The 12,978-nt window shown below is 47.0% G+C and overlaps 1 protein-coding gene across 1 annotated transcript in view; it reads left to right on the top strand.

Moving 5' to 3' along the window:
* The first annotated feature begins 10,868 nt into the window (after positions 1–10,868).
* C4_1H8orf82 (chromosome 4_1 C8orf82 homolog) overlaps positions 10,869–12,978 on the top strand; it is a 226,257-nt gene continuing 224,147 nt past the window's right edge. The window contains exon 1 of the mRNA XM_086966338.1: positions 10,869–11,072. Within this exon, the coding sequence (XP_086822464.1) occupies positions 10,935–11,072 (138 nt within the window). The 5' untranslated portion in view covers positions 10,869–10,934. The remainder of the gene's footprint in view (positions 11,073–12,978) is intronic.

The raw sequence follows: 12,978 nt of genomic DNA, 5'->3' as shown, positions 1-12,978 counted from the left end.
GCGATCTTGAGACCAGACTTTCCCATCACTGAGCAAAGCCGCTCTGTCATATACTTCCTTTCCTTGTACGGGTACACTGTACTTGCTGTCCCCATTCCTTCTCAACTGGGCTAGTTTGACTCTGACCCACTCTCTTTTTTCCAACACAGTCTCTTTTACGTTGCGCCTTTTGTTGAAGTACTCTGTATATATTCTTTGTGCTCTCTCCAAGTTGTGGTTGACTACTGTCGGTGACCATTTGCTTGTAATGGTGCTTTCCTTCCACGCTAGATTGTCCTTGGTGAAAGGTCTCGTCCTCTCAATATTTGGAAGGCACTATATCCTGTGCAGGTGGGAGGGATTCTGTATGCCCACAGTGTGCTCTTGACTTCCTTTTCCCAGACCTTGCCCACTCCTATGGCAGATTGGATGGACCCCATTATGACTCTATTAAACCTTTCGGCTAAACCATTTCCCGCGGGGTGGTATACCGACGTGTGTTTAACTTTGATGCCATTTCTTTCCATGTAGTTGTTCCATTTGTCTGACGTAAATTGTGGTCCATTGTCACTCAGAATGGATCAGGGAATGCCTTCTCGGAGGAATGTGGCTGTGAGGAACCTCAGCACCGTCTCTGTGTCCATCTCTTCCTGCACGTCAATCTCTGGCCACTTAGAATATCTGTCTATGAGAACCATTACATATTTCGGTACTCCCTGTGCGTTTAGCACGGGACCCAGAATGTCTATCGACAGCTCCTCCCACGGGTTGGCCGGGTTGTCAAATTTCCCTAATGAAGGGCTCATTAATGTCTGCGATTTGTCTGCCCTTTGACACTGATCACACTCCCTGACATGTCTCTCAACTAGGCTGTCCATAGCTGGCCACCAGTACATCTTTTTAGCTCTCATCTTTGCTTTGACAATACCCAGGTGCCCTTCGTGCAGCACTGCGAGTAAATGTGGTACTAGTGATGCCGGAGGAATTACTTTATCACTTCTGAAGAGGAATATCCCTTGGTCTCCTACAGATAACTCCTCCCTCACCTCGAAGAACCTCCTGTGCTCCCCTTTGAGATGTCTCTTTTCTGGCCATCCTTCAAGTACGAATCCTTTGACTTCTCTGATGTCAGCATCCTCTTCATAGGCTTGCTTCCATTCTTGTTTGCTTATTACTTTCTCATGATCTTCCATAAACGCGACACTGATTTCATCCTCCTCTGAGTGTTGCGGGGCCTCCACCATGGCTGCAGCAACAGCTGAGATAGTCAGTTACCTTGTTCCTGGCCCCCGACATGTACTCTATGTCATATCTATAGTCCAGTAATTTCAGAGACATTTTTGCAACGCAGGGGGTTGCATTCGCATGTCTGCAGGACGTTCGCACTTTGACCAGTGGCTTGTGGTCTGTTTTGAGCATGAACCTAGTGCCCCATAGAAATTGGCGAAACTTCCATATGCCCCATACTGCAGCAAGCATCTCCTTCTCTATCACGCTGAACTTCTGCTCAGTGGGTGATAGTGACCTGGACGCGAAGCTGATGGTGGCCGTCTCTCCGCTCTTTCTCTCCTGCATTAGGACTGCCCCCAGCCCTTTTTCACTTGCGCCAGTGGATTGCCTCGCTGATGTCCACCTTGATTCTCCGAAACTCTTCTTCTACTACTTCCATCCACTCAAAAGATGTTTTTTCTCGTATGAGTTGTCGCTGGTGGTGTGTCTTACAGGCGAACTGCACGAATTTACTATAACACTCGACCATTTCTAAGAATGATCCTAATTCATCCTTGTTCTTCGGTGAAGGTGCTTCACATATCGCTTTGACATTGGCGTGTTTGGGAGTGACGCCTTGATCACTAATTTCGTGTCCCAAGTATGTACTGACGACATTCCGAACCTGCACTTTTCTCATTCATCCATGAGACCATTCCTTTCCAATACTTGTAACACTACTGCCAGCTTTTTGTCATGGTCTGCTTGATCTTTGCCCATCACCAAGATGTCGTCTTGGAAGTATTGTACTCCATCTACCTCTTTGAACAGTTTGTGCATTCATTTTTGGAATACGGCCGCCGCCGCCGCCAGCCCAAACAGCATTCTGCGGAACTGGTAGCATCCGAAGGGCATTATGAAGGGAAGTAAGCTTGCGACTCGTGTGGTGCAGGGCAATCTGATGGTAGGCCGAGGTGAGATCAATTGTGGAAAACCATTTTATCCCCTTCATCTCCACTATTATGCTTTTGTTTAACTCTCTCAGGTCCACACACAGACAAACCTTGCCTTTGGGTTTCATCACCACTACCAGCGGAGCCAACCACTCAAAACTATTTATCGGCTCGATGATACCATTGTCTTCCAGTCTCTGTAGTTCCTGTTGCACTGCCTCCACGATTGCTAGCAGCACATTCCTCACTTTGTGGGACACCGGTTTGGCGCCTTCCTTGAGTTCGATCCTGTGTGTGAACTATGTTAGTTTCCCCACTCTGCCTCCAAACACTGTGGGGAATTTCTCCTTCACTTTGGTGATTTCCGGCTGTTGTTCTGTGCTGGTCATTAGAACCTGGGTGATGCCTCCTGGATTCAGATGCACACCTAAGTCCCTTTGGTCCATCCATCCCAGAACTGAAGGTCCTTTCTCAGCTACATACAGTTTGCATTTGGCGCTTCGGTCTTTGAACTCGAACTTCAGGACTCGGTACCCAACCATTGGGATGGGTTCACCCGTGAATGTGCCCGGGCGGATATCTGGAGGTTCCAGGTGTGAACCCAGGCAATATTTTAAGTTTTCATTCCATACCCCTCTTTGTATTATGGTATACGGGGATCCTGAGTCTGCCACTATCTTGATCGGTACACCTCCCACGATTAGGTCGCATTGCGGCTTCTCAGAGCAGTTGCCGTCAATGCCCAGTATGCATTCCTCTACGCATAGCACATCGTCTTCTTCTTCTTCACATTCTGCTTCTACTTCTTGTGCTACGTACTTGACGGTTGGCTTCTTCGGCTTGTGGCGACTTACTTATTCAAAGTGCCCGACAATTCCGCAGAACATACACTTGACACGGAATGCTGGGCAACGTTTGTCGTATGCCGCGTGGGATGGGCTGCAGCACCTGGAGCACGTGTTCAGGCCTTTCTTGTTGATTTCTTCATCTGCATTGGTCGGGGTGTCCATTTGGTTTGCACCTTCCCTTCCATCGTCGTTATTTTGCCTCTTTCAGGTGGTTCTGCTTCCGTGACTCTGTTAGCCATGGGCCTCGCAGTCGCTTCTCTTCGCCACGTCTGCGCACCTTTTGGATAGTTCCGCCTTCTTTACCATGGCTATGACTTCCTTCAAGGTGGCGTCTCCATTCACCCACAGTTTGTCTTGGATCGCCGTGTTTGTAGTGTGCATGACTATTTTGTCTTTTATGAATTCATCGTGCAGGGCGCCGAATTTACACGTGATCGCTAACTTCTTTAATGCTGCTACGTATTCGTCGATAGACTCTCCTGCTGCTTGTTTCCTCTGTTGGAAATTGTACCTGTCTATGGATGTGCACACCGCAGGTCTGTAGTGATTGTTTAGGTCTTCTATCGCATGTCGGAACACGTCATCATCTGCTGCCTGTCGTGTTGTGGGGGCTAAGTTCTGGAAGACCCTGATGCCTTCCGGGCCCAAGTTGTGGAGTAGACTTCTCTTCCCCCTCCTACTGGGAAACGCTTCCCCACTCTCTTCTTCTAGAGCTTCAAGGTAGTTCATAAAATACTCCCTCCAATCCTCCCATTTCATCAAGGGGTTGATGCAGCGCCTCTACTGAATTAATTTCTAAAATCCTCATCACCTTTCCCTGAAGTCACAATTATCAGATTTACTCTTCAGTGGGGCCCAGAACACTGATTTCGCTTACACAATTTCTCTGTACTCCATGGATTGGTGAGATTCAAAGGAGAGCGGCTGGATCATAGCGGAGTGTCTAAATTAAGCTAAACTATTTACAAATATACATCTGCAGTTTAAAATCTTTTCCATGGTTTTAGTGTTTAATCAATTTATTCAGACACACCACCATTAATTTCGATGGATTATGCTAGTAAAAAATTAGGCTAAGGATGAACAAAACCAGCTTAATTCTTCATTTATCTAATTTTTATTTAGCAACGACTCATTGTCATGACTTATTTTTATTCACACAATTTAATATAACTGAATTCAAGTTTATTAATTGTAAATCTCAAACATTTAATTTTGTTATATGAAAGCTCAGAAATTGACATTTATTTAGAATTCAAAGGACACTGTTATTTAGGAAAAGACATAATAGTTCTCAAGTTCATCATTCTATTTCCCTAGCTATCAACCTTACCTAAAGACTCCGTTCCCATTCAAGCTAAGTTCAAAATATCAAGGAAAGTAGCAAAGTTCTTACGCATCAGGATTCAATCAGCATTCCGGCAGCATGTCAGGATACATCCGGAAGGGAAGTTTTTTACTTTATCGGAACGCCTTCTTTTACACCCTTTTTACTAACTAAACTATCTAATTTTCTGAAACATTTAGGGTCTCTAACACATTTGATTGGTTCTTCCAAGGGGTGGATGAGCATAACCTCATCATTTCATTATTCAACTTCAGCGGCATCAGCAAAATTGAATATGGCTATTGTCTCTGTAAATGTTCATGTCACTTGTGTCCTCAAATTGCAATATTAGCTTCAATTCCCATGATTTCACTACGGACTTCCATTTTGTTGGCAGCCACTCAGGGTTTCAGGGCACAAGTCAAGTCAAGTCAAGTCATAAAATTTGTATAGCGCACTACATACCCAGAGGGTTTCAAGGCGCTTAGGAAGGGGAGGAGGATTATTTGTCAAATATCCACGTTTTAAGCTGCTTTCTGAAGGCTAGGTGATTCTGGGTGAGGCGAAGGTAGGCGGGGAGTGAGTTCCATGTTTTGGCAGCCAGGTATGAAAAGGATCTGCCTCCCATGGTGGTCTTGTTGATGCGAGGTACAGTGGCGAAGGCTTGGCTGGAAGAGCGAAGTTGGCGGGAGGGGGTGTAGAAGGACAGTCGAGAGTTGAGGCAGTCTGGTCCGATGTCGTAGAGTGATTTGTGTGCGTGGGTAAGCAGTCGGAAAGTGATCCTCTTATTGACGGGTAGCCAGTGGAGGTCTTTAAGGTGACCAGAGATGTGTTCGTTGCGTGGGATGTCTAATATGAGCCTGGCTGAGGCGTTTTGGATTCGTTGTAGTTTCTTCTGGAGTTTAGCGGTGGTACCTGCGTAGAGGGTGTTTCCGTAGTCCAGTCGGCTCGTGACTAGAGCGTGGGTGACTGTTTTCCTTGTTTCGGAGGGGATCCAGCGAAATGTTTTTCTGAGCATGCGAAGAATGTTAAAGCAGGAAGAGGATACGGCGTTAACTTGTCTGTTCATTGAGAGAGAAGAATCCAGGATGACGCCAAGGTTCCGTGCGTGGTCTGTCGGGATGGGTGCTTTTCCGAGGGCTTCCGGCCACCAGGAGTCGTCCCATGCAGAGGGGGATGTACCTAAGATGAGGACTTCTGTTTTGTCTGAGTTCAGTTTCAGACGGCTTTGTTTCATCCATTCGGCGACTTCTTTCATTCCTTCGTGTAGGTTAGTTTTGGCGGTGCTGGGGTCCTTGGTGAGAGAAAGGATCAGTTGAGTGTCGTCCGCGTAAGAGATGATGTTGAGGTTGTGTTGGCGGGCGATGGCCGCGAGGGGGCTCATGTATACGTTGAAGAGGGTGGGACTGAGTGAGGATCCTTGAGGTACGCCGCAGATGATTTCAGAGGCCTCGGACTTGAATGGTGGGAGGCGGACTCTCTGGGTTCTTCCGGTTAGGAACGAGGTGATCCATTCCAGTGCTTTTTCTTGGATTCCGATGTTTCTGAGGCGTTGTAAAAGGGTGCTGTGGCAGACTGTGTCGAATGCTGCAGAGAGGTCGAGGAGGATGAGGGCGACTGTGTCTCCATTGTCCAGTAGAGTTCGAATGTCGTCTGTTGCTGCGATGAGGGCGGTCTCAGTGCTGTGTTTTGCTCGGAAGCCAGATTGTGAGGGGTCGAGTGATTTGTTGGCTTCGAGGAAGGCGGCGAGCTGGTTGTTGACGGCTTTCTCGATGACTTTGGCCGGAAATGGAAGAAGTGAGATGGGGCGGTAGTTTTTGAGTTCGGTGGGGTCTGCTGTTGGTTTTTTCAGAAGGGCGGTGAGTTCAGCGTGTTTCCAGTCTTCTGGGAAGGTGGCGGAGTTGAAGGAGCAGTTGATGACGTCCCGGAGGTGCGGAGCTATGACAGAGTCTGCTTTGTTGAAGATGTGGTGGGGGCATGGGTCTGTGGGGGATCCAGAGTGGATGGAATTCATCAGGCGGATGGTGTCCTTGACCCATCTCATTCAGCTAGAGGCTTTGCAAGCTTCTTCTGCAGTTTTCATTCACAGCTCTGCACATGCGCAGTACATCTCAAGCTCGATTTCATGCAAACGTCCATTTTTCTACAGGCCGCAAAAGCCCATACGGGAACTATTATAGAAACAAACACAGATAGCTATTAGTTATTGAATTAAAACCCATTCTGTTCACCTCCCCCTTTACTAAGGTATCCCTGTTAGTTGTTACCTAGAAAATAAAGCCACAATTATGCGTGATTTGCTTACCCATCTTCCAGTTTCTGCCACAAATAGACAAACAGAAAGCACATTCATGCCGCTTTTGGATTAATTTAAAGCTGCTTATTAGTTAGGACATGATAAAATCAATGTATTAGTTAATTTAAAGCTGCTTATTAGTTAGGACATGACAAAATCAATTTATTAGTTAATTATGGCTGCAACATAAGCAAAATTAGTTTCCCACATGTACTTGTGTAGGTGCAAATTTACTCTAGGTTGATTAGCATTCAAAACCACTCAATTAGTTCATGTTACTGTTATGGGAGAGGGATTTCGTGAGGGGTATACAATACAAAATTTTGTTTCTACCCTCGCTCCATCAGGGTCACCTGGTTTGGGTAGAAATGGGATTGGCGTCGTGAGTGAGGACGCTTGAGCACACATTTCTGCATGCCTCGCTGGTGTTGCTTCTTCTCCTCTAGGACTGCCCGGTGCACTTTGGCTGCTCTGATGTGCTAGGTCTTGCTGGGGCTCCAAATCGCCCCCTTCTCTGTGCTGAGCTTATTCCGCCAGGGCCTCAGCCAGATAGGCTGGGTGCTTCTAGCTCTGTATTGTCACCTCTGACGAGAGGTTTGCCCACTCTGCTTTTCCCCTATTGCCTCGTGGATTGGTTCTCACAGTGGCCCCATAATCTCTACCTCCACGTGCTTCCCGATATGCGGGAAGACAGAAGCCCAACGGCACGCGTTGGGCTTCTGTCTCTACCCTCGCGGTAGCGTTGGTGTGTCTTTTGCCTCTCTTCCAGGCCGCCTTTGCCCCACTGGGCTGTCTTGTTTGTGCAGTGGCCTGTCTTCCTGCCACAACGCTGTCCGCTGCCATGCTCCCCGTGGTGTAGTCTGCTGCGTGCCGTTGCCCCTCGTGGTCTCCCTAGTGATGTCCTCTGGTGGGTTCTCCTCGGTGGGCTTCCTGTGGGCTCGTGCACACTTTGGTTTCTTTTCTTTTTTTTTTTTTTGTTGTCCCAGTCTCATCGCCACTATAAAGTTGCCGAGTTTCCCCCAATAATACTCCAAGCATGTGTTGCAGGTTTATACTCTAACTTGTATTTCTCCACAGGAAAGCGCCAGGAAAGAGTCCGATAGGCTCCTGGACTCTGCGCTCATTTCCTAAGATGGCGGCTACGCTCTACGTCATTAAGCGCTGCCTTAATGACTAGAGCGCAACACTACAGGCTTGTCTTTTATTCTTGGCAGCAAACACAGAAAAAACATAGCAAACTGAAACCCGATTTGGGGCCTGTTGTGGGGAAAAGATGAGGCAATGACGGAAGATGTGTGAAGTAAATATTTATTATTAAGAAGGGAAGGAATAGGCTCACAGAGAAGGGGAGGAGGGCCGGTCAGGTCAAGTAGTAAAAGGTGCCGGGCAGAGGGGGTGACGTCACATTAATAGCTTCCAAACATTCGGAACAGAATGCAATGACATAAACTAAAGGAAATAGAAAACGTACTGATAATGCGACCATCAGTAATAAGTATAAGGACAGCCCTGCCAAGTATCACGCATTAGGCGTTAGACTAACGCATTTCAGTGTGGTGATCTGCATCACCGCACTGAAATACATTGTCCCGCATTTATAGCCCCTTAGCTCTTCGCAGGTGCGCTGCTATTTAGCACCTTCACTGACTGCCAAAGCTCTTAGAGTGTGCGCAATCTATAATGTTTTATCCGACGCTGCGTCAATCACTGATGTCAGGTCACGAGTCTGGTCCATTATTTCTTTAGCCCAATCAACGCTGGTGCCGCCGGCAGGCGCGGCTGCGCGGTAAAGTTTCAGTTCTGTGGCAGCCTTGCCGCTCAGCCGGCTGCTGCAGCTCGCAAAATATGTCTCGCCCGCGTAATGATTCTACTACAGAGGTGGGGGTGCGTGGCTGCCTCAGCAGCCGCCTGGCTCTGCAGCCAGTGCGGAGTGTCCGATGATCTGGACTGAGGTTGCAGCGCTACCTGTGACTGTGCCAGTGCAGTTGTCAGCTGTCCCATCGTCATTGGAGTTCACAGCTGCACCAAAGTAAGTGACGTGTCGCTCACAGTGAACAAAATGTAGGAACCGCAGCAGGCCCGGGCAGTTATCCCTCAAAGCGTCATTAATCACACACGTCAATCAAGCCGAGTGCCTCTCTGAGTGAGAGTCCCTTAAGGTCTTTTAACAGTACATGTTTCGTGGGTCGAAGCTCCCCATGTTAGTTTGGCCCGAGAGTACCACCTTTATTTGTCTGGTTAATAAATATCCTGCTGCACAATGTTGGTTGGTCCATTAAGTCGAGCAACTTTATAGATTGCTAAACTCAACCAGAAGGTGGTGTTGCAGCGCTTATTTGTGATGAGGTAAGGCACCTGTAATGTGCGCTCACTAATACTCTCACTGCATCTCATTTAAATGTTTGAGCTGCTTTGCTGGACTGATAACAAAGAAGCCGCTCCTGTTCCCCAGCATCATATCGCAAGCAGGGGCTCTGGTAGATTTCTTCAAGCTGTCACATTGCTCTCCTTTCGGTGCCCTCCGAGCCAGTGAATAATACTGTGAGGAGTGCTGCATATTTTGCTTGCTAGTCCTTCCAAAACAGAACGTGCTAGAAGGAGCAACAGATCAATAAGCACTTCAAAACAAGCCTCAAGAAGAGGGGTAGAGATGATATACAAAATGACAATTAAAATAATGCACGTACTAGCAAAGGCCCTAAGTCTGCCTTTTTAATCAACAAATCAGTGGCTGAGTGTATAGATAAGTGAATGAATATAAATAAGTGCTATTTGGATGGATTAGTGGATGAATAGAAGAATGCATGGATCCCATGAAACGGGCGAATGCACAGAGTGATAACTATGCATGAGCAGTTTAATGGGTGAATAAGATAATGAGCGTGCATGCAGGGCCGGTCCTAGGCCTTCTGAGGCCCCGGGCGAAAGGGAAGATGTGAGGCCCCTCTAAGTGCCTTACTGCCTGCACGAGTGCAGGCAGCGCTTTTCCCGCATTTCATATCGGGCCCCCTGCTCTGCGGTCTACTCAGCCGGGCCGGGGGCGGGGCCCCCTGAGCGCGAGGCCCTGGGCATCTGCCCATACCACCCATGCCTAGGACCGGCCCTGCGTGCATGGATGGACAAATGAGCACTGGCATCTGCTCTGGCACCAACAATCATCCCTGCCCACCTATTTACTCTCACAACTATTCTGACACTTGCACCAGTAACATGGTGACTGCTAGATAATTTGAATAAAATTCATCGGTGGCGTCATACAGCTTCTCAGTCTCTCGTAGCCACGCTCTTTGCCACACTTACTGCAGAGTGATTCAAAATCCTCAAAGAGCAGAAATATCTTTAGGAAGAATCTAAGGAGTCTCCTGGTAATTTTGATTTCACCGACTACCATTCTCTTGCAGATTAATTTTAGAATTGCAAGGTCTGAGTAAAACCAGCCCTGCCAAGTACCAAGTATCAGGTGTTACGGTGCCTGAGCTGAGCTCTGCAATGTAGTCACTGTCTGAAGTCTACACAAAGTTGAGTTCAGGGTCAGTGAGGCTGGCTTAGGCTCCACTCTGGGGCTTTTCTCACATCCTAGTGCCATTCCATTTCTGTGGATTTTCAGCATTTTTAAGATCTTCTCAGAGTTTTTTTTCGCTCAAATGGAAGTAATTAGTGATAGTTATATGTTTTGAACGTCTTCATTGCTTGCTTTTGCTCGCGAGAAAGTGTCACTCATATTCATTAAATGTCACTCATAATTTTCATAATTTCACTGAAATTATGAAAAGGTCACACATGAGCAACTTGAAACCTTGGCAGCTATGTAAGGACAATATGAGGCATGTACTACAGGGCCCCAACTGCAAAGCCAAGTATGCATTTATGGAGAGATGTTCATTACCCCAAACCCCCCCCCCCCCCCCCCTCCCCGAAGCGATGCCCCTACCCCAGCCTCAACTCCAATTCCAAGACGAAAGCGTCAGCAGCTGATCCGATAAACATTGGATTACGACATTTCAGGAACCTCATAATAACGAGAGGCAGAGAAATGGCGCTCCCTGGTGGCTACTGTTCAGAAGCACATCGGTCAGAATCGGCGCCGCTGCATGTTTTTTTTAGCAACAAGGCGCCGAGGTGTTGTCTTTCCTCTATGTCTGGCACTCTGTCGTATGTAGTCCTTCTTCTAATCTAAGGTCTGACGCTTCCGTGTCGTTTAGTGTCCTTCTTCTGTGTCGTTCGTAGTCCTTCTTCTGTGTCTGGAGCTGGCTGCTTCCTCTGGGTAGTGTAGTCTCGGTGCAGATGCCTCTGCCAGGTGTGAGACCGCTCTGGAGGCTGAGATGAGGCTCCCTCCTCGTGCCGGGCTCCTCCGCCTGCTCCGGGCGGGCTTCGGCTCCAGGCCACTCACCTATGTGCAGGGTCAGAGCCCCGAGCCCCGGATCCGGGAGTATTTCTATTACATCGATCACCAAGGCCAGGTGAGCGCCGGCCTCACGATTCAGTGATAGACGGGACCCTCCCTCCCCAGTAGCTTGACAGACCCCTCCCCGAGTTCAAGCCTTCCTCCCCTCCTGTAGTATTTGAGACACTCCCCTTCCAATCTGGCTCTCCTGTTAGGGCCAGAGGTTCCCTGCTCTCCTGCCTGCCACCTGCTCCAGAACAGTTACATCCTCATTTTAGGTTGATTATCCCTCCACAGTCACCCATCAACACAAGGTTTAGGGGTTCCCCTCTCTTAATCCCCATTGACGATAAAGATTGGAGTTCCCTCGTCGCCTTTAAGGAGACAGCTATAGTATAAAGCACCCCCAGGTAGTGAACTTTCTTGTAATAATCTTAAATTAATGGGAATTAATAGGAATTTAAACACCTATAAACAGAAAGCGTAACACTGCAGCAAAATAACACTCCACTCACTTTGCAAATGTTTTGGTTAGAATCTTCAGCACGCCAATTGGATTGAAAAACCCCAAAAGAGAATCCCACGGCTGGGCCAAAGGATTCATGCAACGGAATCACAAATAAGGGTTTGTCAGCTAGTGCTTTGAATGGGAAAAAATAAGTTCAGATACTCATTGAAATGAAGTAGAGGTGTGGCGAGTTGGTGGGACTAAGGCCAAGACATGATAATACTTAATGGCTTCTATACCTGCTGTATCACATACCAAAACATGAGAAATGCTTTTATACAAACAAAGCAGGTTAAGTCGTTACACAAAATGAAAGCCGATCGCAATGATATACTAACATTTCCTTGTTTCCTAATATTTGTAGCTTCTTAAAGCCATACTGTTATTTGCTGTTGTTTGGCACTAAATTTTATATTCTTCAGAGTGCACACACACAAAGAAAGAAGCATACACACAAACAAAGCATTCCACACATCTCCTTTAAAATAACTCCTGAGAGTGTCCCAATTCTCTTTTATTCTCCCTTTACTCGCTCATAAAATCACCCACACACTATCAGCCAAACAGAGATAAACAGACACTCGCACAAGACTCAGGTGGGAATAAAACCAATTTATTCTCCTTACCCCCCATGGCTTTTTTAATTTCCACTAACAGTGGGTTGCCTCGATTCCGGTATTTGCATAAACGTAGACGACAGTGTGAATGTGATTGACAGCACAGGACCAGAATGGACCCTGCTCTGTCAAACACAGCCTGACGGTGAACACCGGGACATTATTCAAATAAGCCCACAGAGAATAATTTAGTTGGGGCTCAGCTCAGGGTTCAGAAGGGCCTTGACTGTCAGAGACAGATTCCGCTCTGACAGTTATTGTTCACTAGCACTAGCAACCAATGAGCCTACCTTTCATGAGTACCGGTACAGAAGTGCCGGCATTCAGAGTGATAAAAATAAGAAGTGCCGGTACTCAGTACTTGCGCATTTAAAGCACTGTTGTCAGCAAGGAGCTCGTTTAATGAATGATGCACACGACAGGACGCCAAACAGCAACCACACTTAGCAGTAGAAATTAGGTTACCACAACCAAAATCCAAAATGTAATTTCCACAAACATGAAAGTGACACACCCACTTCCATAAATCCCCCCTTTTTTCTCACAATAGCATGCCCATACACGTCCGCCTATATTATTACATGTAACTTCTTAACATAGTCTTGGAGTTATTATTACCCAGATCAATGATGTTTATTACAATCACCCTAAGAAAACGAAAAGCTAAGTTAGCTGCAGAAGACTCATACCTGTGAACTTCATGTACTACAGTAGGAGCGTTGACTACTGAAGTATCTTACTCGCTGTATCTGCATACTAGGTGCATCTAGTGCAAAGACGGGTTAAGGAGTAAAGTAACGTGCTATACAGATCTGTGTGTATCCAGCTACTTTTCCTATCATTCTGCCAAGAAAGCT

The sequence above is a fragment of the Lissotriton vulgaris genome, chromosome 4_1, assembly GCF_964263255.1.
Source record: "Lissotriton vulgaris chromosome 4_1, aLisVul1.2, whole genome shotgun sequence".
In the NCBI taxonomy this organism is placed as follows: domain Eukaryota; kingdom Metazoa; phylum Chordata; class Amphibia; order Caudata; family Salamandridae; genus Lissotriton; species Lissotriton vulgaris.
This window is presented reverse-complemented; position numbering and strand designations above follow the sequence as displayed.